The sequence below is a fragment of the Tiliqua scincoides genome, chromosome 1 (genome assembly GCF_035046505.1).
Source record: "Tiliqua scincoides isolate rTilSci1 chromosome 1, rTilSci1.hap2, whole genome shotgun sequence".
In the NCBI taxonomy this organism is placed as follows: Eukaryota; Metazoa; Chordata; class Lepidosauria; order Squamata; family Scincidae; genus Tiliqua; species Tiliqua scincoides.
Window position 1 is genome coordinate 219,386,792 of NC_089821.1, and position 23,996 is coordinate 219,410,787.

At 42.5% G+C, this 23,996-nt stretch overlaps 1 protein-coding gene across 1 annotated transcript in view; it reads left to right on the forward strand.

Moving 5' to 3' along the window:
- Window positions 1–23,439, forward strand: part of SYNJ2 (synaptojanin 2) — a 73,359-nt gene extending 49,920 nt beyond the window's left edge. Inside the window, exons 16-27 of the mRNA XM_066616090.1 lie at window positions 748–906; window positions 1,282–1,438; window positions 2,238–2,349; window positions 6,229–6,447; window positions 8,043–8,121; window positions 9,804–9,972; window positions 11,136–11,318; window positions 12,652–12,786; window positions 14,853–14,956; window positions 16,355–16,463; window positions 19,871–20,088; window positions 21,285–23,439. Of these exons, the coding sequence (XP_066472187.1) occupies window positions 748–906; window positions 1,282–1,438; window positions 2,238–2,349; window positions 6,229–6,447; window positions 8,043–8,121; window positions 9,804–9,972; window positions 11,136–11,318; window positions 12,652–12,786; window positions 14,853–14,956; window positions 16,355–16,463; window positions 19,871–20,088; window positions 21,285–22,103 (2,463 nt within the window). The 3' untranslated portion in view covers window positions 22,104–23,439. The remainder of the gene's footprint in view (window positions 1–747; window positions 907–1,281; window positions 1,439–2,237; window positions 2,350–6,228; window positions 6,448–8,042; window positions 8,122–9,803; window positions 9,973–11,135; window positions 11,319–12,651; window positions 12,787–14,852; window positions 14,957–16,354; window positions 16,464–19,870; window positions 20,089–21,284) is intronic.
- Window positions 23,440–23,996: the final 557 nt, after the last annotated feature.

Consider the following 23,996-nt stretch of genomic DNA (forward strand, 5'->3'; position numbering starts at 1 on the left):
AAAAGATGTTCTGAATTTCTGCAAAACAGTTCTTTATAACTGGCTTTACCCTGCATAGTCCATTAACTAGCTTATATCTCGTACATTTTTATCACTCTCTGTACCTAAAAAATATCCTTATTAACAGTGCCCTCTAGTGATATTCTAGCTATAGTAGATTTGGGGTTTTTAAATAGAACATATTCTAAAGTTCAACACTTTTATATAATAGTTCGGTATCAAATCTGCTTTCATAATGTTTAATTCTACAACAGAAAGTTTAACTTTTACTGAAAACATTGCAGTATATTTTAAACAATAGTGTGATAATTGAGAATTAGAATTAATCTTTATTGGCATTAATTTGAATTTGTAGTAGTGTGATGTTCCAATTTTCAAGGGATCATTTTTTCATTTAATATTGTGACTGTTTTGAAACAAGCACACCTTTTTCTGTAGGAATTATGTCCATTAAAATAGAATGTGCATTTGCACTTGAAATATCTTTGATATCCATGATTATGCCAGATTGCAAGATAATTTGACCTAATATTCCAATATTAGATGTTAAAATGGTGGCCAGTGTTGAAACTGAGCCTTGATTTATAAGTTAAATAATAGTCAAAAATAGTGCCCTTTTTAAAAGCAAGTGTACTGTAATAGAATTTGCTGAATAAATTTCTGTCATGGTACTCGGAGATTCAGAATGATTAAAGTGCTGTTGTTTGATATGTTCTTAATGTACATAACTCTGTTCTTTTTAAACAGGGAAAAAGTATGTTTTCCCATGATTATGTATTTTGGTGTGGGGACTTTAACTATCGCATTGACTTGACCTATGAAGAAGTATTTTATTTTCTCAAGCGACAAGATTGGAAGATGCTCCTGGAATTTGATCAGTTGCAACAGCAGAAGTCCAGTGGAAAAGTAAGGGTGATAGTGCTGTTTGCTTTTATAGATATTTTCCAGAAGACTGTGACTTGTTTGAGCAGAAGGCACAAGTGTGTGCCTTAGACATCCAGAGTGATGCCCAACTTTTGCTTGCATGTTTATTTAATTTGGTAGTCTATTCCCTCTCCTGAAATAGAATTCAGTGCATTTTACAGAACATTTGTATTTTAGAATAACTGTGTATGCTTACTTAATCACGAAAACCACATTTTAAATATGTCCATGCCTGCAAACATAAACAAATATGCTTTGTCAGATGAATGACACCTCTTGTATTTACATACCCATAGTAAAGAGTTACAGTAAAAAAAAAATGAGCATCTATTTCTTTTCAATCAATTTCTTTCATAGATTTTTAAGGATTTTCATGAAGGAACTATTAATTTTGGTCCAACATATAAATATGACATTGGTTCAGAGGCTTATGATACAAGTGATAAGTGTAGAACTCCAGCTTGGACTGACAGAGTTCTTTGGTGGAGGAAAAAGCTTCCTAATGATAAAACAGGTGAATAGGATCTTTTATTACTACTTTCATTTTTTTTTAAGCAAAGTCAATTATTGGTGGGATCATACAGGACTCAAATGAGGAATTTGATTTCCTGGTTTGGTCCCGGACAGAAGACATACAGGTCTTGGAACCAGTGATTGTGGGTGGGATCTTCCTCATTAAATTCAGTGTCAAGGATTGCTCAATATATAAAACTTTGCATGCATATTTCTTCTGACATTTGAAATGAGTGAGGTATTCCTGTCTTCCTTGGGAACTTCTGTACAAATCAGAACATCAGAGGCTTTGTAGCCTGGTGAGAACCAGAAGTCATAGATTTTGTCACTGGTGATAACAGCATATTTTTGTGTGTCAAATCAACATTGATTTATATTGTACTTAAGTTTGCTCACCTAATTAAATAGTTCCAAGTTCTGTATCCCTTGTTCCCATTTATACTAATAAATAATACACTAAAGTTCTTATCCTGAATCTGTTGGCTTACATAACAAACTAAGAAAGTGGCCTCACATCAATTGCTACCTGTTGGGACAGGGAGCCAAAAATGTTCATGCTTTTGTGTTGATTATTTCCATATAACTAGAGACAAGAAATTCTTGTCATGCATCATGATAGCATTCCATTTTATTACTGCATCATGTATTGTAATAGTAATTTTTTTTGCATCCTTTCCGAGTGGCTGATTAGTTAAAAGCTATCATGCAAGCAAAATGGATGAGGAAACAACATTTTGCTGGAAGTTTGTCTTAATAGTTTATAGATTGTGAATCTGAATTCTGTTCTGTTTCTTACAAAGCTGGAGAGATCAATTTTCTTGACACTGATTTCAGTGCAGAAGTCAAACCCATTTGGTCTCCTGGTGCCTTGATGTATTATGGAAGAGCTGAGCTCCAGGCAAGCGATCACAGGTAACACTTCAACTGGAACATGCCCCTTCTGAAATAGTGGTAGTGTTGTCATCCTCTCTATCATGCTTTTTTTAAAATACAGTAGAACCGCCAAAGTTGACCACCTCTCTATAATGACCACCTCCTTAAGTTGACCTAATTTTCACAGTATGGATAGACACTGCATATACACTATGGGAGACCAACCTCTCTATATTGACCACTTCCGTAAGTTATATCTTGACCACTTTGACCATTGCACAGAGTATTAATTTACCCTCCATAAGTTGCCCGCTGACCGCAATACTGTAGGCCTGTGTTTTGTCTGGTTTGTCCCTTCTTGGAAAAGCAAGAAGCCATGCAACAATCCCTCCCCTACACCTGCTAGTGCGTGTGCAAAAGGGTTTTCATAGGTGGGCACGCTGCACATAGCCGACAGACCTGCTCCGGCTGCCGATTGTACCTGGACATGTACCAAGTTGTGAGGGACATGAGGTTGTTTGTGCATAGTGAAGCCACTGTTCTTTCACTTTGGTTCCCATCACCAGTGCATTACTTTACACTTATATTGAAACTCAACTGCTATTTTGCTGCCTATTCTCCCGGTTTGGAGAGATCCTTCTGGAGCACTTCACAATCCCTTCTGGTCTGGTCTTCACCACTCAGAAAAATTTAGTGTCATCCACAAACTTGTCCACCTCCCTGCTTATCCCTGTTTCCAGGTCATTTATGTTGAAAAGCACCAGTCCCACGACAGATCCTTGAGGCACTCCACTTTCCACCTCTCTCCACTTTTTTGGCAATTGCCCATTGACACCCACTCTCTGTTCCCTGGTCCCCAACCAGTTCCCAATCCATGAGAGGACCTGTCCTCTTATTCCCTGACTGTGGAGTTTTCTCAACAGCTTTTAGTGAGGGACCATATCAAACACCTTCTGGCATTTAGTGAATCTGAGGAGACCCAGTGGAGGCCAGGCAGCCTAAGTAAAAAAGTGTGGGGTTTTTTTTTAGCTGTTGGGGCTATGTAACATGCTACATGCTATGGGCTGGCAAGGGGTAGCATTGGTCTGCCTGTCTGCTATGAAACCAAGTATTTTTTTTTTAACTTACAATTATTTTTAAGCTTATGAATTTTCAGGGTTTTTTTTTAAACACTGAATGTGGGCTGTTTATTCTCTGTCTCTTGATATAGATATAAATAGTAAGCATCACAAGACGATCAATTCTCATTGATGTTTGCAATAACACTTTAAAAATCCAATCTAAATAATAACTTGGCCTTGCATCTGTTGTCCTGGGAGCTAAACATGATAATATTTAAATGCCTTTTTCCCCCGTATGTTGACCACCTCCCTATGTTGACCAATTTCCTCCAGTCCCTTTGGTGGTCAACTTAAAGAGGTTCTACTGTACTATTTTACATCAATGTAGGGATTTAAGCTTTAGCATGCATATGATCCTTTCAATTCCAGTTACTGTCCAGTTAAAAAGATCTCAGATTGCAAAGGTACTAGGAAACCTTAGACCAACTATTTGGCAGAGCAGGGCTAGAGGGATCAATGGTCTGACTCTGTATAAAGCAGCTCTATAAATATTGGCTATGTTTAATAGGTAAATAGTGCATACAGTTTATTCTTGGCTCACATTCCATTGGCTACTTCAATGTGCAGCAGTGACTGTTTCTAACCCCAGCAAGCATTCTGTTCCACACAACACTGTCAGTGACTGCATAGACATGCGATTGACCAGCAAAAAGTGGGTAGTAATGATCATGTGAACCTAGTTTCACTGGCTTATCTCAATGATTATATGAAGTTGGTTTTCTGCAATGTTGTGATTGTTCTGTATATCCCACTGTGACTTAGCTGATAGTTGTGATTACTCCCATGCTTTGAGCCCAGTCATTGGGGTTGTAGTTGTTCTTTCCACATTCTGTAGCTGCAGTGTGGAAAGGGCTCATTAGTACCCTGGTGAAAATATAGCCAGTTCACTTGTCTGTCAACTGTGAGTGATTGTCTCAAGGCTAGTAACAATGTAAGTTTCATTTGCTTTATATTTTACAAGAAGGAAAAGAAAGTGAGGAAAGAAGAGGCAGGCTAGTGGTTTGTTTGCTGTTTAAAACACCTTGATTATTTTCTTTATTTGTGCTCAAATAATTGTATAACTCTTACTGAGTTTTTAATTTTTCAACTTGACTGATCTATTAAATAGAAGAAGAAGAATCTTTTATTACGGTCACTGACCAGTACACTATTAAATATTTGTATTGCAAATAACAATTTTGACAGTTCAGACAATGGTATATGAAAATGTCGCTGCAGAGCTCACAGAAGTACATTCATTGTGACTTCACCATCATTATTAGTACTCCCAACAAATTGTTTTGTGGTGTTTTTCCAGCACTGATTGCACAGAGTTCATGCAATATACCATACAATAGAAGTTTATCCATTCTGGTATTGTCAGGGCCTCAGAGATGTTGTAGTCCACTGGTTTCCATTAAAAATGAGACTTCAAACAATGGACTGGTTTTTGACATTTCTATGATGCATCAAGAAATAGGGTAGAAATAGGCTTCTGATTTTCTTTAGAAATTGGTTTAATTTTAGATTTTTAATTGGTTTAGAAATTGTCGCCCTAGGTATTTTTTTGTCATACGCATCTGATTTTCAGTACTCACAGATTTCTAGATGTCTTAGATGTAAAGAGATTGCTATCAGCAGTGCCAGCTTTTGAATGGGTATTTGCCAGGGTTGGAGAAGGAAAAAGCTTAGTACCAGGTTTGGGGGGACTCTGGAGCAAAGCTCTCTATTGGTTCTCCATTGATCGGACCCCCTTCTCTTTCAATGGCAGCGAAGCAGCATACAGGTGTTACTGCTATCCCACTTCTCAGGTAAGCCCCCATAAAGATTTAGGGGAGGCTTACCTGGGTGGCAGGGAGGCAGTCGCACAGAATACTTCATGGTGGCCATTATGATTGCCACCATTTTTAAAAAAAAGAGTATGATGTGCCTGCCCTGTTGCTGTTTGAGTATAATGCTCTGTGTGTGTGTGTGTGTGTGTGTGTGTGTTTTTGAAGAAAACAAAAAATTGTTGCGGCCAGCTCAGCCACCCTAATGTTCTCTAAATCAGTGTTTCTAGTCAACCTCGCATCTGAATTAGGCACTGCACATGGCTTCAGGGCTAAGCTGTTGACTTTCTGGTGGTCCTGGCTAGTGCCTTGGCTGCCCTCCAATGCGGGTCCTCAGAAGGAAACTTTGTATATGTTCTCACAGAATTGCCCTGCCAGTGTAGAAACCATCCACCTACTACAGTGATTCCCAAACCAAGAGTTGCGACCCAAATGAGGGTCATGTGACATTTCTGCCAGTCGTGACCAAAACAAGGGTTCCATGGATGTTCCTGAGGATCATGAGAAGCAGCATTCCCTGTAAACTATGTGGCTACACAGCTGGAATGTACATCTTCCCTTGTGGTATTCCAGATTTAAGTGATGATTATGCTGTCATTCCTTAGCTCTCTGGAGCATTTTTATTATTTAAAAAATGTACCCACTCCATGAGTTGCTGGACTGAGAGCAAAACTGTATTCTGACCGAGGCCCTACAAAGTTTGGGAAGCCCTGGTCTACTATACCTGGTTGGTTCTTTATTTTTCAGTTTACAAAATTTCTATAAATAGTTGACTGTTTCTATAAATGCTACTGAGAGATATCTTCAGTCATGTAACAAGAACTTGCATCTTAAACTGGCCTAAGTGATTTCAGGTAGTGTATACTGTGCAGCTGATTTTTCATAACATGTACATATTTTTTATCTCTTCCACCTACTATAAATCCCCTGGATTCACTATAAATTTGTCTCTCAAACTGCCTTTTTTCTCCTTCGTGCCTAAAATGTAGACCTGTTTTATCTATTGTGGAAGTGGAAGTCCAAGAAGTTGATGTGGATGCCCGGGAGAAGGTTTTCCAGGAAGTGTCCTCATTCCAGGGACCTCTAGATGCCACAGTAGTGGTGACTCTGCTGACACCATCCCCTGAAGAGAAAGATGAATTTCCTGAGGACCTGCGTACTGAACTTATGCAAATCTTTGAGAGTTATGGCGTTGTTGTGCTTGTCCGGTAAAATATTATTCCAGTTTTTAAAACAAGAAAAATGAAATTGATGTCGAAGTATTAGTGTTACATTGTGACAGCATTAATTGGTGAAAAATATTTTTGTGGAACAGTCATATTTCTTAAAAGAATCTTAATAGTTGATGCCTGAATTTTTGAGCCAAGATGCTTAGAAAATGTTTAATCAGATTTCTTGTGTCTGAAGTAGCTCATGAGATAATGGTCTGCCCCAGAGATTTGGTCAGACAAGCCTGACAGATTCCCTGAAGTGGTATTTCAGGGTAAACGAAAACATCTCTTGTCCGTATAAAAGCATATACATCTCTTGTATTTTGGATATATTTCTGAATTATTAACTTTAGTTCAAGTGAGGAAGTTCAGAGTGCTGTGTTCTTCACTACCTCAAAAAAGAGCTCTAATGGCATTCTCATAGATATAGATTGTAGATATGATTTTGTTTGTTTGCATAACTTGTAATTAGAAACTCTTAGCTGGACATTATCTATCTTTAATGGCACAGTCCTAACCCCTTACATCCGTACTTTCCAGCACTGGCATAGCGGTGCCAATGGGACATGTGCTGCATCCTGCAGTTGGGTGTCACTCACAGTGTTTGTTCCCTTACCTCAGAGCTGTGTTACCCTTATGTCAGTGCTGGAAAGCACTGACATAATGGGTTAGGATTGCGCCCTAAATTATTTAACTAAGGGCGCAATCCTAACCCCTTATGTCAGTGCTTTCCAGCACTGGCATAGCAGTGCCAATGGAATGTGTGCTGCATCCTGCAGTTGGGTGGCACTCACGGAGGCGTCCTCAAAGTAAGGGAATGTTTGTTCCCTTACCTCAGAGCTGCATTGCCCTCATGTCCATGCTGGAAAGCACTGACATAAGGGGTTAGGATTGCACCCTAATTTGTACAGGTTGGGGCCTCCATATCCATGGATTCAGTGGCAGTCCTGCAGATTTTCCTGCCAGAGGCCACCACCTCGCTTGCCGCCCCTCAACCCAGAAGTGATGGCAGTGACATCACTGTCACCACAGTTTCTTCTGCACTGTCTCCTTCCTTTCCCCCTTTTGAAAATAAAGGAGAGAGAGAGGAGGCAGCCCAGGCTCCAATGGGGCCTTCTGTGCTGCTAGTAAGGAAGGAATGGAGGATGGCTTTGCACATTACACAGGAGAGGATAACAGAGATGTGCAACTTGTGCTTCCTGTGTAATGTCCAAAGTGTCCACCAGTAGTGAGAAGCTTAAGCTGTATCTGTACATGGTGTGAGAAATATGGAAAAAGGGAATTTGAGTTGCTTCTGCTTCCTCTCTTCCCACTTTCCAGTGAACTGAATTTTGTCGTCTTCTTTTTTTAAGTGAGGAAAGAGGAAAGTGTGATGTGGTTGAAAGACTGGAGACCATGTCGGTGCATCAGCTATTCAGTCAGGTGCACATACAGAAGTATTCACTATGGATGAGCATGATGAGACATGTAGTTACAATCTGCCCTAAAAATTTATCCTTCGAGGCAATTCTTTAATTTGCAGGGCTAAATGCAGAAAGTAATAGGCAATCAATACAGTTGATTTAGCATGTCTTATTTGTTGTTTTTCTTAGGATTATTGGAGGTCAAATGCTGGTAACATTTGCAGAAAGCAGATCTGCTCTTCACGTACTTGATGTAGATGGTGTCAAGGTAAAAAGAAACCCCTGCTGTATAGTCAGATGAGTGGATAGGGAACACCTAAGATCTGGTACCTGGATTTTCAGAGAAGGCTGACATCAATGGATTTCATTTGATACCTGACATTTTGACTATCATTCCTAATATGGAGATGCTATTTTTCTGACATATCCTATTAGCTTACATGTTGACCTTTTAAAAAAAAAAAAATCATCTGTTTAAAAGGGATCTGCATCACCTCAAAAAGAATCCTGCAACTCCTTAAAGAGTTATTGTGGCATGAGAACATATGAACAAGACACCATTTCAGTGTGTTTAAGGTATCACGAGGCTCCGTGTTTTTGCTATAGTAGACCACTTTCTGGAATTTGCTCCCATGATGGGTTAGAAAAAAGTCAACAAGGATATTATAAAATTACACTTTCTGTTGAACGTTGAGGATGTCAGTAATGTGGGTGTGGGGCCCAGATAATTATGTATACTTCAGTTTGGAAAAGCATGTCAAGTTGTTCCATGAAAAACTAAGTACTTGCACAGAACTATTCTTGAACATAAAATCCATAACTCTTGAACAGTTAGCAACAAAATGTTAGATGAAATCTAGTGTTTGAAAATGTAGAGGAATCCATATTGAGACTAGGAAACATATTCAAGCAACTAGGCTATTTCCCCACATGGGAGTCAATGTGATTAGCCCTTAAAATATCACATGTGTCAACCATCAAAAAGACAAGCAGAAAATTATGAGAGTGAGAAAAGTCAAACTATTCTTTTAAAAGTGATACATCCATGCCTGAGGTAGTGTGCATAGTTTTAGATGCTGTTTTCAACTAAGATAGTGTAGGCCTAGAAAAATGGAAATACTTCAGATATTGTTGACATGCTGAAATGTAGGAAGCACAGCTCAATTACCTTTCTTGTATTGACTCCTGTGATTAGCTCTTGAAGCCATTTGGTAAAGAACAACAAAAATTGCTAGGTGTCTTCCACGCAGGAGAACTTAAAAATTAGGTCTATTCAGCTGAGAGGACGTGACTAAAGATAAGTAGTTTTGTAAGTGGTCCAATAATGTGAGCAAAGAAAGATTGCTTATATTTTTTTCACATAATAATAGATTTAAAAAAAAAATAGATCTAGACGGAACTTGGCAACATTAAGATGAATAGTTTTAAGATAAATAACATTTTCTCTCCCAGCTCAAAGTGGATCTAGGCATCCTTCTGTTGTTGTAAGTAGTAGTGGTCAAAAACTGGAAGGTTGCATAGAGAACTTTGGATATCTATGTTATTTGTTTGGGCTTTCACTGACCCTTGAACAGCTGGAGTGTAAAGAACTGCTAAGATGGAATGGAGAACAATGCTAGTGCTTATATTAGTACCTTCAAGCATTTGGACTAATCCAATGTCAGAAACAGATACTGGGCTAAATGCATGATTCAACAGAACTTGTCTTATATCATCATGATGTATGTCAGATATTTTATCACCTGCTTTAAACAATAAAAATACCTTTTAACTGCAACTCTAAGCAATCGAACTTTGTAGCTACTCTCTTTGAGCTATGTACATGAATGTTATTGCCTTCAGTCTGCTGAACAAATGTCACCTTACATTCTACACATGCCTGGGTTTTGTTTATGTACAGTGATTTTGGTTAAACACAGAAAAAATAATCAATTCTTTTCTGTTATGCAGATTAAAGGCAAGACTGTGAAGATCTGGCCTAAAACGAAAGACTGGCTGAAGGGTCTTCAAGAGGAAATTGCTAGAAAACGAGATAGCATCGCCCCTATGTCACCCACAGCAAATTCATGTCTACTGGAGGAAAATTTTGATTTCTCTAGTTTAGATTATGAATCTGAAGGTGTGTAGAATATAATGTGTTTATATCAAACTGTGACTTTTCAGTTTCTGGCCAGAAACAGTTTATATATTCTTGGCTGGTGTCTTTGGATTCAGAAAAATGAGCAATGAAACCTTGTTAAATTCTAAAATGCTTTATTGCTAATCTTCAGTGTGACCCTCATCTACTTACAATATACGTATTTGAATTCTCGTATTCACAACGAGAATACGTGCATTAACCTGCATTGTATTTTCTGTAGTGGAATTTGCTGTCAGAGCAAGCCACAGTCCAAAGAACCCCTTAGCATGTAAACTAGAGGTTCCCTAGTACTTTGTTTTCAAGCTGCAGTTTTTGAAGCTCCTTCAAGTGTTGACTTCAGTCCATTGAAATCTACTGAGCAGCTTTGTGGAGCAGAAGATGGGGGCCTTGAGAATGTGATTGTGATGCATGCATGGAAGCTTCCCTCACCCAGCCATTTTCTTCCTGACCCAAGTAGCTAGCTAAACCCTTTAGCTTGCGATTTTCAAACTCTCAGGGATTTTCAAACTCCCAGGGAGCCATAGTAAGTTCTTGCAGGGGAGGGGGAAGGCATCGGCGCAGTCCCCAGGATCTCACCACTCGGGGGGGACGGGACTGCAGGAGCTTGGGTACACTTACCAGAACCTCCTGCAGCCTCCTGGAAGTGCAGGGAGCCCTGTGTGGCTGTCTGCAAGGCTCCCCGATGCTTTACAAGTGAAAGTGGAGCGATCATGCTCCACTTCCGGTTTAGTGGAAGCAGAGCACGATCACTCCACTTTCACTTGTGAAGCTTCAGGGAGCCCTGCAGATAGTCGCGCAGGGCTCCCCACACCCCCGGGAGGCTGCAGGAGGCTCTGGTAAGTGTATCCAAGCCCCTGCAGCCCCCTTGAGCGGTGCGATCCTGGGGATCGCGCCACTGCCTCCTCCCTGCCTCCTGGCTGCCCCTGCCCCTTAAGGGGAAACAGGCCAGGGCCCTGTTTTGCGACACCCCAGTCTGAAAAGCCCTGCCTTTAGCCATGATCTCTACAGAGAACTGTCACCATCTTTTCTTACCAGGCCCATTTTTAGGAAAAATTATAACAAAGATAAGAGAAGGGGACAAAGAATATATCCCTCGAAGTCCATTTAACCATTAATATTTCCTTTTTTTTCTTCTGATTTAGGTGATATTCTAGATGATGACGATGATTATTTGGATGATATGCTGCCTCAATTGCCTGCAGCAACAGAAACTCCATTCATAGTAGAAGATATGCCAGATGGGCCTGAGTATTTGATGGTGGCATCCATGGTACATGCAAACAAATCTTCTCACCATTCTGGACGAAAGCTACAGCCATACAAAGGTGAACATTGGTAATTTTTCTATAGGATGGTAGATAAAAAGTGGCCCCTTCCAAGCACAGTGCTCATCTTTTGAAATGTGCCTTTCTATATGAAGGGCTTATTGAAAATATAAAGCTCTGGTTATCTACATGTGTGACACAAGGTAGCTCATTTTATCATTGTCATGTTTGACATTAAAAAGACTAAAATGTGTAGACCTGGAGATAAGGAACACAGGATGGTGGTTGTTTTGAGTGACTACAATCTCTCGTCAAAGCTTGTTAAAAATCAGTAAAAATACTTGATTGAACTTTGAATAAGGTAATAAGGCATGGCTGGGGAACCACCAAAACCTTTTCAGTGTGCAGTTGAGTGTTAGAAGTTAACCTATGCTGACTTCATAATGTGCCATCACACTTCTCACACACACTTTCTATGAGTTAGAATGGCTGAATCTGTGTGTTCCTAACTAACATGCTGTGCTGGTCCGGTCTGCATTGTGGACTGTGTAGGATAGGCACCACTGCAAATACAATCTGTGAGAGTTGGATGTGCACTTAATATATACATATTCCTTTTCAGAAAGCTCTGTCATTATGCTTTAAGGTTGACCTATGTGATCCAAACTCAATGCTTTAAATAACTCTATTAGCATCTAACTAACACTTAGAATTTTTTCTTTAACCTTTAGAGCCCTAAACAGCTTGGATCGGGGTGCCTCATGGATATACTTTCTCCTTCATGAACCTATCCAGTTTTAGATCTAGCCCCTCCAGCCACTTGAGACTTTTTCTGCTGTGGCACCCTAACTTTGGAATGCTGTTCCTAAAGAGGCCTGCCTGGCATCACTAGGGTATCTTTTCATTACCCAGTGAAAACCATTTTGTTCACTCAGGCCTTCTAGTGTGTTCAGCTTGTATTGATTGTATTAATTTTGATTTTATTCTCTTTGATGTTCTGTTCTGCACTTTTTATTGTATTTTTATTAATTTGATTGTTTTTTTTATAAACCATTCTGAGAAACTTTTGACTTGAATAGCAGCATATAAATAAGAGAACTGGCTGCTGTATTTGCTGACTGGATTTCCCTTGTGATTAGCTGTCACCTCATTAGCAATGGTAGAGGGAGCAATGACTGAGGGAGTTGATTAACCTTGATAAAGCTGCTGTTTGAAAGAGGAGTGGGATTCGGTGTAGGTCATTGAACCTCTGATTTAGTACGTTTCCTCATGAGGTAAGTAGATGACTAACCTTGTCGATTTATTTCCCAGTTCTTTCATGTCCAATTTCAGCATCCTAGCTTGGTATTTGTGTTGTGCTTTCCATTTTTAATTATTTTGCTGTATTCTTTAGATGATGCAGACCTGGCTGAACTAAAACAAGAGCTGGAAGGAAGTGGGGAGTTTTGCCACCATTCCCCAAGCAGGTCTCTTTCTGTGTCTGGTAGACCTCGACAGCCTCAGCCACCTCAGCGACCTCCTCCTCCAGGTGGGGAATCTACGTTCATTTTAAAGAACTATGCTGAAATACTGGAAACAGCATATGGGTTACTGAAGCCTTCCTTTAGACTTCCACCCTAAGTACATTTACTTGAAAATCATTAGGGCTGGGTATACTTCTGTGGTGTTTTGTTTTTTTTAATTCTCCACTTAAGCAGAATTACTGTATCCTAAGAAAAGATGAATTCTGCTCATATCCAAATCATTAAAATAGAGGAAAATTATGAAGATGTACTCTAACATAAATTGATGTTATTAAATTAAACTGGATTTGTTGGTCACAGGAAGGGGAAAGGAACTAATATGAGGCCCTGATAGCTGGAAGTTTTGGGTGTCTTTTCTGCTTCTGTGAACTATGCAAATAGGAACTTTTTAAAGTGATGATCCTCTTATGTTTACTGGGAGAAAGTAACTGTCCCTAATCACTCCAACATACTACCTTTTTGTGACTGTTTGCTGGTGTTCTCCTCTGCACTGTTTTAGCTTGTGATACCTTTTGGTACAGGGAACCATGTATGACAACTGTTTTATGGACATTTTTGTTGTATTAATTGTGATATTTCCACATGCATTGGAAATGTATTGATGCATGGCATGTTAGCCCAAAGGACTAGAAACCTGTGTGTTTTAATGGAAGTTGAGCTTCTAGGGGCGCAATCCTAACCCCTTATGTCAGTGCTTTCCAGCATGCCAATGGGGCATGTGCTGCATCCTGCAGTTGGAGGCCTCCTCAAAGTCAGGGAATGTTTGCTCCCTTGCCTCAGAGCTGCATTGCCCTTATGGCAGTGCTGGAAAGCACTGACATAAGGGGTTAGGATTGCGCCCTAAGAAAACTAGATTTTGTGCCCTGTACATTCTCTGTGTTTTTCTGTACTGCTTTGGAAAGCAGCATGCACACAGCCCTGCAAGTAGGTTCTCCTGAAGCCAATGAGACCTACATTCAAGTGGATGTACGTTGGACAGAGCAGTTCATCACATAAATCCTTTTTATTTCTTTATAGTTTTAGTAAAATGTTCAAATTTGTGCCACTTACTTCAAAGTAAACCTATATGGGATCAGGATGTCTACCATCTTGTTATATGAACCATTAACTTAACAACTATTTTGTGATGCGTGCCGGTGTTTTTATTTTTTCTTAAAGCCACACTTTTGTAGGGATAGCTGTGTTTCTGGTTGTAAATGCTTTGTAACAGTTATCATCTAAGTAAATAAAGTTCAATTAATGATGCCTATATGGAAAGTGAAAGAACTTTCACTTGAAGAATTGGACTTATTTATCCCATAAAGATGCTGTTTTTATCCAGCTAAGAGTTACTGAAGTAAATAAGATAAATTATTCTCATAATATACTTTAATGTTTCATGTACTTTGTTTAGGAAAAGAGAGCCAATTAAATTTGCAAATTGTTTTTTACATTTCATACCAGTATTGAAGGTTGCTAACTAAGGAGAGGGAATAAAATGGCGTTGCTGGTTTTGGGGTTTTTTGAAAACTCTGTATCAGTTGTTGAGATAGGTTAGTTTGTGTGTGTGTGATTTTGTTATAAAATTCAGAATTTGGTGCTAATTTGCCAGAATCTTCTGAGTAAAATAAAAAATAAAAAAATAAAATGGGGCTGCAACATTTTCATAGTAGCTCACCCATGCACAGGTCATTGTGCTCCACCTCCATTCACTATTCACTTGAGACAGACTTCTGGGTCTATGCATTTGCTTCTCCACAAATACCCCATCAAGTTATTTTAAGATGATGGAGTTGGCAATTATAAAGCAATGTGGCAATCAAGTGGCAGCAACTTCCATCATTGAGTGCTTAACTTTATCTCTGCACTCCTTTGCCCACTGTGGAACCCAAAGCACAGACCCAGCTCACCATATCTGCTAGTATCAGCCACAGGAGCGAACAGGAGAATACTCCTTTTAGCTCTGACCCTGCCCTGCCCCGCCCCACATGTCAGAAAGTTTGTAATCAAAAGATGACAACTTTTATCAATATTGGACTGCAGTGCTGCTTTCATACACTTACACGCTCCATTTCATGTGTCTCCCCTGCAGCTGTCAAAAAATCTCATTCGGATGATTCCATCCCTTCAGGAAGCCATTCCCTGTCATCCATCCTGCAAACTGCAAAGCTTTTGCCAGGAGCACCGCAACAACCAGTGAGTAGATCACCACAATAGTTCAAAGCACATAAGTGAAAATATGGCAGACATCCCCCTCATTTTCCTGCCAGGGCTCCCTCTGAGGTGAGAAAGGAAATGAGAAAGAAGTTATCATGAACAAGGAAGAAGGGTGGAGCAGCACTGCAGAGGCGAACGGGAGAGGAGTTGGGGGGGGGGACTTGCTTAACCAATGCATTGTTAAGGCTACAATCCTATCCACACTTTCCTGGGAATAAGCACCATTGACTATAATGGGATTTACTTCTGAGTAGATAGGGATAGGATTGGGCTCTAAGCAACACAGGGCACAATTCAAAAGGCGCCCTGGGCTGACACAATTCCCTTGTGCTGGCCCATCGTTATCACAAAAGTGCCATAAAGCACTTTCATGCTAACTAAAGAGGAGGGAGGCCAGCACATGAACACGCACCAGCCTCCAGAGGCCAAATTGGGCTCCGCTGTGCCAGCAGATGGGTAAAGGACAGGGGTCTGGGGGGGCATGGGGAGAGTGGGAGGAAAGTGTTCCAGGTTGGGGGAAGGGAGGGTGGCAGACAGGCCTGTGGGCAGGCAGCGAGGAAGCAGGAGGTGGGGCTGGAACGTGGCTGTTATGCCAGATACTGACCCTGTTACTGGACAGCCTGGGCCAGCTCTGGGCAGCTCGGATCTTTAGGTGGCGCAGATCTGAATAGACCCACTGGGGCTGCAGCGGCGCTCCCTGGGGTAAGAGAAACTTATTCCCCTTGCCTTGGGCCAAGCTGCTTGCAGCCTGAAACTTGCGTTGGATACAGGGTAGGGATGCCTGCCTCCCTGTTCCAGCGAAAGTTAGGATTGTGCTGGCTCTTGTTTAACTGAGGAAGCAGGCAAAGAATCCTGTTAACTGAGTTTACCACCTAATCAAGTTCAAGCAACTTTTATCTATGTGTGTATGATAAATAGAAACATTCCAAAATTAATTCTCAAAATCAGTGCACTATAGTTGGCAGCCGAGAATCTCCAAAACAACCCAGTTTCTTCATCATCTAGGGGAAGAGTCCTCTTAAAAAGTTGCCTTTCCCTGTTTCCTAAATGACAGAATCAAGATGGATGAAGCGTCCATAGGTATGATGCCCGTACAGCAAAAGCCAGATCTCAGTGGTGACAGCAGCACCCTAAACAGGACCTCTTTGGAAGATCTTGGGTCATGAGGGGAGGCATGCATGAAAGGTGTCCCTTTACATGCCAGGGATTCGTTTGCAGTCATTTATATCTAGTAGTGATGTGCTGTGAAAATAATAAGTCTGCTATCACGTTTGCACCCTGCTTTAGACAAATAGCGTATCTCCACTAATTTTGTGTATCAATTTCCTCCTGTGCTCACTCTTTCTTGTATTTATTTTTCTTCCTGATACTCATAAGCCAAAATCTCGGACTGGAATCAGTAAGCCATATAATGTTAAACAGATTAAAACCACTACCCCTCAGGAAGCAGAGGAAGCAATTCGGTGTCTGATGCAAGCAAAAGGAGGTAACATGACCTGTGCTTTCTACTAAGAGCATTGGCAGCATCTGTTTTATGTTACCCTTGGCATACTATGACATACATAAAAAGCATCTCTTTCAGGAGTCCTCATAACATTTTATTACTATTCATCTCATTTCCTGTACAGTGCAACATATGAAGTGCACCATCAGTTTGCATGCAAACTTGTCCCTTCTGTTTAGAACAGACCTTATTTCTCCATTTCAACAGATTTCATTAAGTCAACACATATGGTTTTAAAAGAGTTTCTTGCGGTCTCTTACGTTAATGAAAGATTTCAAGTTATGAAAACAGTAGTATGCTAATGTAACGTGTCCTGTAATTGAAATGAACCATTTTGGGTTTTTTTTAGTGTAAAAGCCTTAGTTTGCTATCTTTGCAAAAGTGCTCTCTTGCCACATTTCTTAATCTGTGATCTGCAGGATGGTGATGGGTCACAGTGTAAGGTCTCACAGGCCACTTCAAAGCAAATTATTTCTTCTGCACTTTTGTGCATTTATACTGAGCCTGTGGAGTGCAGAGAAAAGAGGAGTGTTGCTAAGTCTGTGCATAGAACAGGGCATGGAGGAAGGAGTGGTGCCAGAGCTGGACGTGATGGGGGTGGTAGGCAGGTTCAGGGAGCACCAGAACCTCCAGTTAAGGGCACCAGATCACCATGTCTCACCTGCCTTGGTCACACCTGGCAAGAAAGAGGTGGAAAGTGGGGAGATGGCAGTTGCAACATATGAAGTGGCAGTGGGCAGTCTCAGGCAGTGCCCAAGCTTTAGCCAGGCTTGGATGTGGGTTTGCTTGTGAGGATACCACTAGGAACTCTGTAAACTATCATAAGCTTTCTTAAGAAATGGCAGGATGTATACAATAAGCATAGTGAATAGTTCTCACACATCATACTAGATGTCAGGAATACTCACCATGTGGCGACCTGCCAACAGCAGCCATAATGCTGGTGGCCTAAAAAATAAGGAAACCAGAAAAATGGTCCACAATTCAACAAATTACAGTATACGCCTCTCTGCTTTTTTTTTTTTTTTTTTTGCATCCCAAAGCAGTTTGCCTGCAGTGCAGAAGTAGCTGAGCACTGGAAAAGAGAGGTTGATTCTCTATTCACACGTATCAGTGGAGCTTTTCCAGTGTGGCTTCACACAAAGAGCTTCTGCTGATATAAATCGTTAAATAGCCCTTTAAATTAGGATTTTCTTAGTCTAGCCCAGGGGTCGGCAACCTGCGGCTCTAGAGCCGCATGCAGCTCTTTCAGCTGTCTGCTGCGGCTCCTCCAGGTGAAAGTGGCAAAGGGGGTAACAGGAGGCACCTGTGTTGGGAGGGCAGGCTGCTTCCCTCCGCCCCCTGAGCTCACTGCCCTCCTCTCCCTTCACCCCCACCTGCCCCGCATTGGTTTCCCTTTTCAATTTTGCCCGCTCTGCAGGCTTAAGCTCCCTGTTTTTCCCTTCCCCAACTCTCCAGCAGGCTCAGCCAATCAGCATCCAGCAGGCTCCTGGCTTTTTCTGTTGGAATGGCTCAGGGCCCTTCACTGGCTGACCACCAGCCAATCCTGAGCCGCCCTCCTCCTCAGCCATTGCGAGCCCTTGCAGCCCGCCTTTCCCTGAGTAGGTCCCCACTCAGTGCAAGGAGAGGCTTTTCCTCCACAGCAGAGGAGACATCCTGTGTGTCTACTCAGTTGTAAGCCCCATTACAGAGGATGAAGCTTACTCCCAGGAAAGGGTGCCTGGGATGGCAGCCTTGAAGCCTGCTCAAGGCCAAGCGCAAGGACAGGTGAGTGGGAGCCCGCGCAGGTCTGTTCCAGAGTAAGCCCCGATGTAGTCCCTGGGCTACTCCCAGGAAGGTGTGGAGGGCTGTATCCTCAGCCTCCTCCTGTGCAGGTCTACTCACAAGTAAGCCCTGCTGTAGTCAGTGGGGCTTCCTCCCAGGAAGGTGTGGAGGGCTGCAGCCTCAGCCCCCTCCTATGCAGGTCTACTCACAAGTAGTCAGTGAGGCTTCCTCCCAGGAAAGTGTGGAGAGGACTGCAGCCTGAGAGCTCCAACCAACTTGTCTGCTCAGAAGTCGCATTGTAACCAATGGGGCTTACTCCCAGGATAGTGTGGAGAGGGTTGCAGCCTGAGTGAGGGCGGGAGGGCAGGCAGGCAGGCAGGGCAGAAGCTGGCCTGTGGCTCTCCCCCCCTTCCCCCCCCAGCTCTGGCTTCTCCTCTTCCCCACCTCTGGAGTCTGTCCTTTTTTCCTTCCAGCAGGGTGCCTCTGGAAGGTGGGGGGAGTTCTTTAGTATCCATGTAAGATAAGCAGATGTCATAACCACCATATGTATTGGAATCCTGGAAGATCTGGTGAGGAGGTAGATGTGGTGTCAGCAGTGGCCCCTTTAAGGGTAAGGCCTGGGCATCCAGCAGAGTGTGCTACACAGCTGCAGCCACTTGAAGGCAATAGGGCCCTCAGGGGTATAAGAGCACCTGAGGAAGGGGGTGTGGGTTGGAGAAGGAGTGTAGGTTGGAGAGGAGATTGACTGGCTTGGCTTATTCACTTTGACTTGGATACTCTGACTGATTTGACTGACTTACTTTGGAATCTGACCTTGGACTGTGACTTGGCTTATTGACTTTGGACTCTGCCCTGGATGCTCTGACTGACTTTGTGACTAATGGACTGCTGGAGACACTGGAGTTTCGTGTGTGGCTGCTGTGCCCAAGACCTGCTGAGGACCCAGGGTCTGCTGTAGTGGTGGGAGGCTGCTAGCAGGAGAGAGGACTTCTGCAGGTTGAACAGGCGAGCTACCCTGGAGGTGGGGTCCAGCAGAACTGCAGGGCAGAACCAGGTTCATTTGTTGGGGGAAAGAAGGGGAGCTAATTTGCTTAAAGTGGGCCTAATTCTCCAGGCAGAGAATGGCCTTGGAATCAGGCAAAACACCATAGAGGACCAGGTGTCTGAAGACACAGGACAAGAATGTATGACAAAACTAACTAAAAGCTACAAGAGGGGGCTACATTATAAAAATGGGACCTATAAGAGCATAAAGGTGGGGGGAGAAAAACTATATATGCAGTATTATCTTCATTTTAGATGTCAAAAGGGTTTTGTGGCTCCCGAGGTTTTTTTTTCCTCCGGAATATGGGTCCAAATGGCTCATTGAGTGTTTAAGGTTGCTGACCCCTGGTCTAGCCCTTTAAATTAGGATTAGTCTTACTGAGTCTTAGCCCTTTAAATTAGGATTTTTTAGGTCTAGGTTTCACAAAAATCATTTAATATGTTTGGTAAAATTAAAAATTGTTGTCTTGAGCCCAGATAGTGCCTCTTTGTTGATCTGAGTGGATAAAACACTTTTTGGGAAATTGTATTTTTATTCTTGCAGAACAGAATAAACAGATAGCTATTTGTTTTTATTTCAGTTACACCAGAGGAAACCGTGACACCTGTCCCAGTAAGGACTCAAGGTCGCACTAAACCTGACATCTTTCCCAGTGTTTCCAAGCCAGGAGCACCACTTCATAGCCTGCAGTCCACCCCAGCGCTCATACCTCATCGCCCTCCACCCAAAATTCCAGCTGCTAAGAAACCTGTCCCCTTGCAGAGGATGGGAGGGAAGCCTGGACCTGTGAGTGTTGCAGTAGATCCTAGTATACAGAGAAATCCCTTCATGCAGGTTGCAAGCTTACAGTCACGGCACTTTGAAATCATTAGCTCAACACTTATTTGGTTGTTATTGTGTTGACTTATTAGGTATTCAGTCTTTCCTTGTGGAACCCCGCATCTCCTAACCATGGTTAAGATTTGTTAGAATTACCTCAACATGCGGCCTATTTACGGAGAAACACGAAACACCTAGTGAAACTATACGAGGTTGCCTCTTAAGTTGTGTACGCCGATTCTTTGTGCATGTCTAAGCAGTCTATCCTGCGGCAGCAGATGTTGGCATGTTTTAAGAAGCGTTTTCAAAATGTAAAATATCAATACCTGCTTTTCAAAAGTTACCCTGGTCACACTTTTCACTTTTCCTTTGCTTAAATACAGAGTAGTTCAAGGACCTCAGGTCAGGAGAATACAAGTTGTATACTAAGAATTATGCAGATCAGTAAGAAAATCTGATGGTTTGCATATGTTGCTTACATAAGCTTGTTGTTGTTATTAAAAATATGTATATGCTGTTTTTCCAAAAAAATAAATAAATCCAGAAAACAGTTTGCACAGCTAAATAAATAGTTCCCCATCTCCAAAAGCCTTAAAGTTTGATAAGATGCAGAGAAAACACCACTAGAAAAGACAGTATGTTGGGGTGAAATGGGACAACTGTGCTGTCCCTACTAATACAAGAGAAGCATCACTTTAAACAGTGCTGCTTTCATCAATTATGCAAGCTTTGTCTTCAAACCAATATTCGGATTTTACAGAAACTGGGAGGATTATTTTATTAGCCATTCTTGTACAGGCTGGAGGCAGAATTAGGTATGGGGGAGATCAACAGCCATACAAGCAGATCATCCTGTCCTCTAAACACTAGAGCTCTCTAGACATCCTTAGACAGCTATTTTTAATTCTAAACCCTAGAAACGTGCTAGTTTTTTTTTTAAGAAAGGGGAGGTAGGAATCTCAGTTTGATAATGGAATTTTTATGGAATACTCCTGTAGAATCACATATAGAAGAACCACTACCACCACCACGTACTTTACAATGCCTTCGTTTTGTTTAAGAGGCTTAAACAAACCTGTTGGGGGGAGGGTCTGTGTGTTTCTTGGATCATTTTATTGGTCCGAGTAGGGCTAGTTGAATGGCCATTGACTGAGATTTTGTTGTCTTTTTCTTAGCTCCAGTCTCCAGAAGAGCCATTTGAACAACCCACGGGTCATTTCTCCTTTGCTTTGCCAGAGTCTTGCCTTGAAGCCAGAGCTATCACTAGTCCTACAAGGGTAGCACCTGTTCCTAAGCCAAGAACAATGGACCCCAGCAAAATCCTTGAGAGAAGGCGGAGCAGTGAAAGGGCGCCGGCTGCACTACGTCTTTTAGAGGAAAGTTCTCTTCTTCCTTCTCAGAATTTGGCCTATGCCCCAAGAGTTCCACCAAGGAGAAAGAAGTCTGCTCCTCCTGATTTTCATCTGGAAGTACTCCAAAGCAGTGACAGTCTATATCTTAAAGGGTTAACATTTAATTCCAACAATAACAACAATCCATCAGAATATTGTCCTATCGTACACGATTCTGGCACTCTCCCGCTTTCTCCTAGCGAGTCCAATTTTCCTGCAGTAGCAGCTGTTGCCAGCCCAGAAGACTGTGGCTCTAAGCTCCTGATGACGACCACCTCAGAGTTGATTGCCGGCCTGCATGCTCCTCCTCCCCTGAACCAGCAGCAGTTCTTAGACAACAATTCTCTTACAAGAAACACCAATCTATTAGACCTGGAGGCAGACTTTTCTGATTGTCAGTCAGTAACTCCACAGCTACCCATCAGCCCAATGCACATTTCAAAAGACTTAAAACTCTCCAGTCCTCAAGATTTCAGTCATTGGGTTACATTTGGTGAAGATGGAAACAGTGGCGTCATATCTCAAGGTTCCAATGAACTGCTTGCTCTCAAGCAAAACCAAAATACCCAAGTAGACACTACTGGCTCCAATTTAAAACTATAGGCTTTTTTTTTTTTTTTGGCTTTTCCTACAACAGACATAATAGAGGAACAATATTTTTTCAAAACATCTTGCTTTTACCTTTAGAGTTGTGCTACAGGAAGGATGGGCAGCCCAATCCTGAGCTGCCTGGTGCACGGGGCTGTCACAGCACCAAGAATGGCTGCTGTGGCATCCTAAGCACTATCCGGTTAGCGTCGGCAGCTTCTTGGAGGAAGGGGACTTTCATCCCCTTCCTCCGGGTAAGACGCATAGCCCCACAATGGGGCTATTCAATTCTATGGCAACCCTTGGAATTCTACCGCAACTCTGAGCTATCACTGGTGCTAGGGCCTCGTAAGCTGGTGCACACTAGTTAGGATTGGGCCCTCAGTTCAGTAACTCAGTTGTGATACTTTGTACTTTCCCGAGATGAATTCCTGTTTAATTCATGTGGTAAATTCAAAGGCAACTATTTCTGTTTCATGGTCACACTGGTGCTGGTACTCTTACTCTTTGCACTGGTTGCTCATTTTTCATATGTCATGCCAGGGATACCTGCCCCTTTCAGGGAATTTGTTAGGATAGAGCAGGGGTGTCTAAACTTTTTGGCAGGAGGGCCACATCCATCTCTCTGACACTGTGTCAGGGGCTGGGGAAAAAAAGAATTAATTTACATTTAGAACTTGAATAAATTTACATACATGAATTTATTAGAGATGGAACTTATATGAATGAATGTAGGTCTTGCAGTAGCTCCAGGCCTATAAAAGGCCTTGCACAAAGTAAGGCCAGCCTTTCCTTCGCTGCCACTGCTGCATCACAGATGTTAAACGGCAAGTAGTGGAGGGAGCCCTAGTCCCACAGCTCAGGTGAGAGGTCAAAGAGTCATCCTCATGCTGAAAGCAGTTGCATCGGGCCAACATGGGCTCCAGCAACTCACTGGAGGGCCAGAGGCTGATTGGAGACTGGGGGCTCCCCGAGGGCCTGATTGGAAACCCCTTGAGGACCACAAGTGGCCCCTAGGCCTGGGGTTTGGGCACCCCTGGGATAGAGGATTCTGCACTTTAAAGGTTTCTTGTTTGGGCAGTCAGAAGTTATTCTAAGCTTGGAATCCCAAATACTTCCTAGAGAGGATGCCCCATTGACCAGGAGATTAGAATTAATTTCCAAGTAAATGTGTTAGTAATTACATCATACATCCTAGAAGTTGCTGCCTATTCCTCCTTAAACTGTATTTCCCCGTGATAAAATAAGCATAAAACAAATAGTATCAATCCAGCAAGCACTCCTTTATTTCACTGAGGGCCCAATCCTATGGTCCACGCTGGGCTCCTGCCGGAGATGGCTCAGCTCTGGCCGGCGCTGAGCCACCACCTGACGGGTGCCCACGTTCTGCAGCTCGGTGGCGCCTGCGACCTCTGGGCTGCAAAATGGCAAACGGGGTGGGAACAGGGGCGTTCCGGGGAGGAGGGAGGCCATTGTGACTTGGGGAGGGGCGGCGAGGCTGGCGTGATGTGGGTAGGGGTGTGTGTGCCAGAGGCGTGCCTGGGAGCGGGCGGCACTCATGGAGGCTGTGTGCCTTACACGAGCGCCTTTACTTTAGCCATTGCGGAGCTGCCTCCCTTACCCGGGGGAAGGTCCCCTACTCCCAAGGTGCCTCCTGCAGTAGTGCGGGAAGCACTGGATTCGGCAGCAGCCCTTATGGTGTTGCCGAGCGGGGGCGCCCCGGCAGCTCAGGATTGGGCTGCCCATTAGGATTGGGCTGCCTGTCCTGGGAGAGAGAAAATTTTCAGCAGGTTGTGCTTAGTAATAAGGGCATGCAATAATATGGAATTGATTATAGTGGAAGCTGTAAATTACCCTAATGGCCATTGAAGGCTCCCTTACAGTGATGCTGTTGGGATGGGAGTTGGT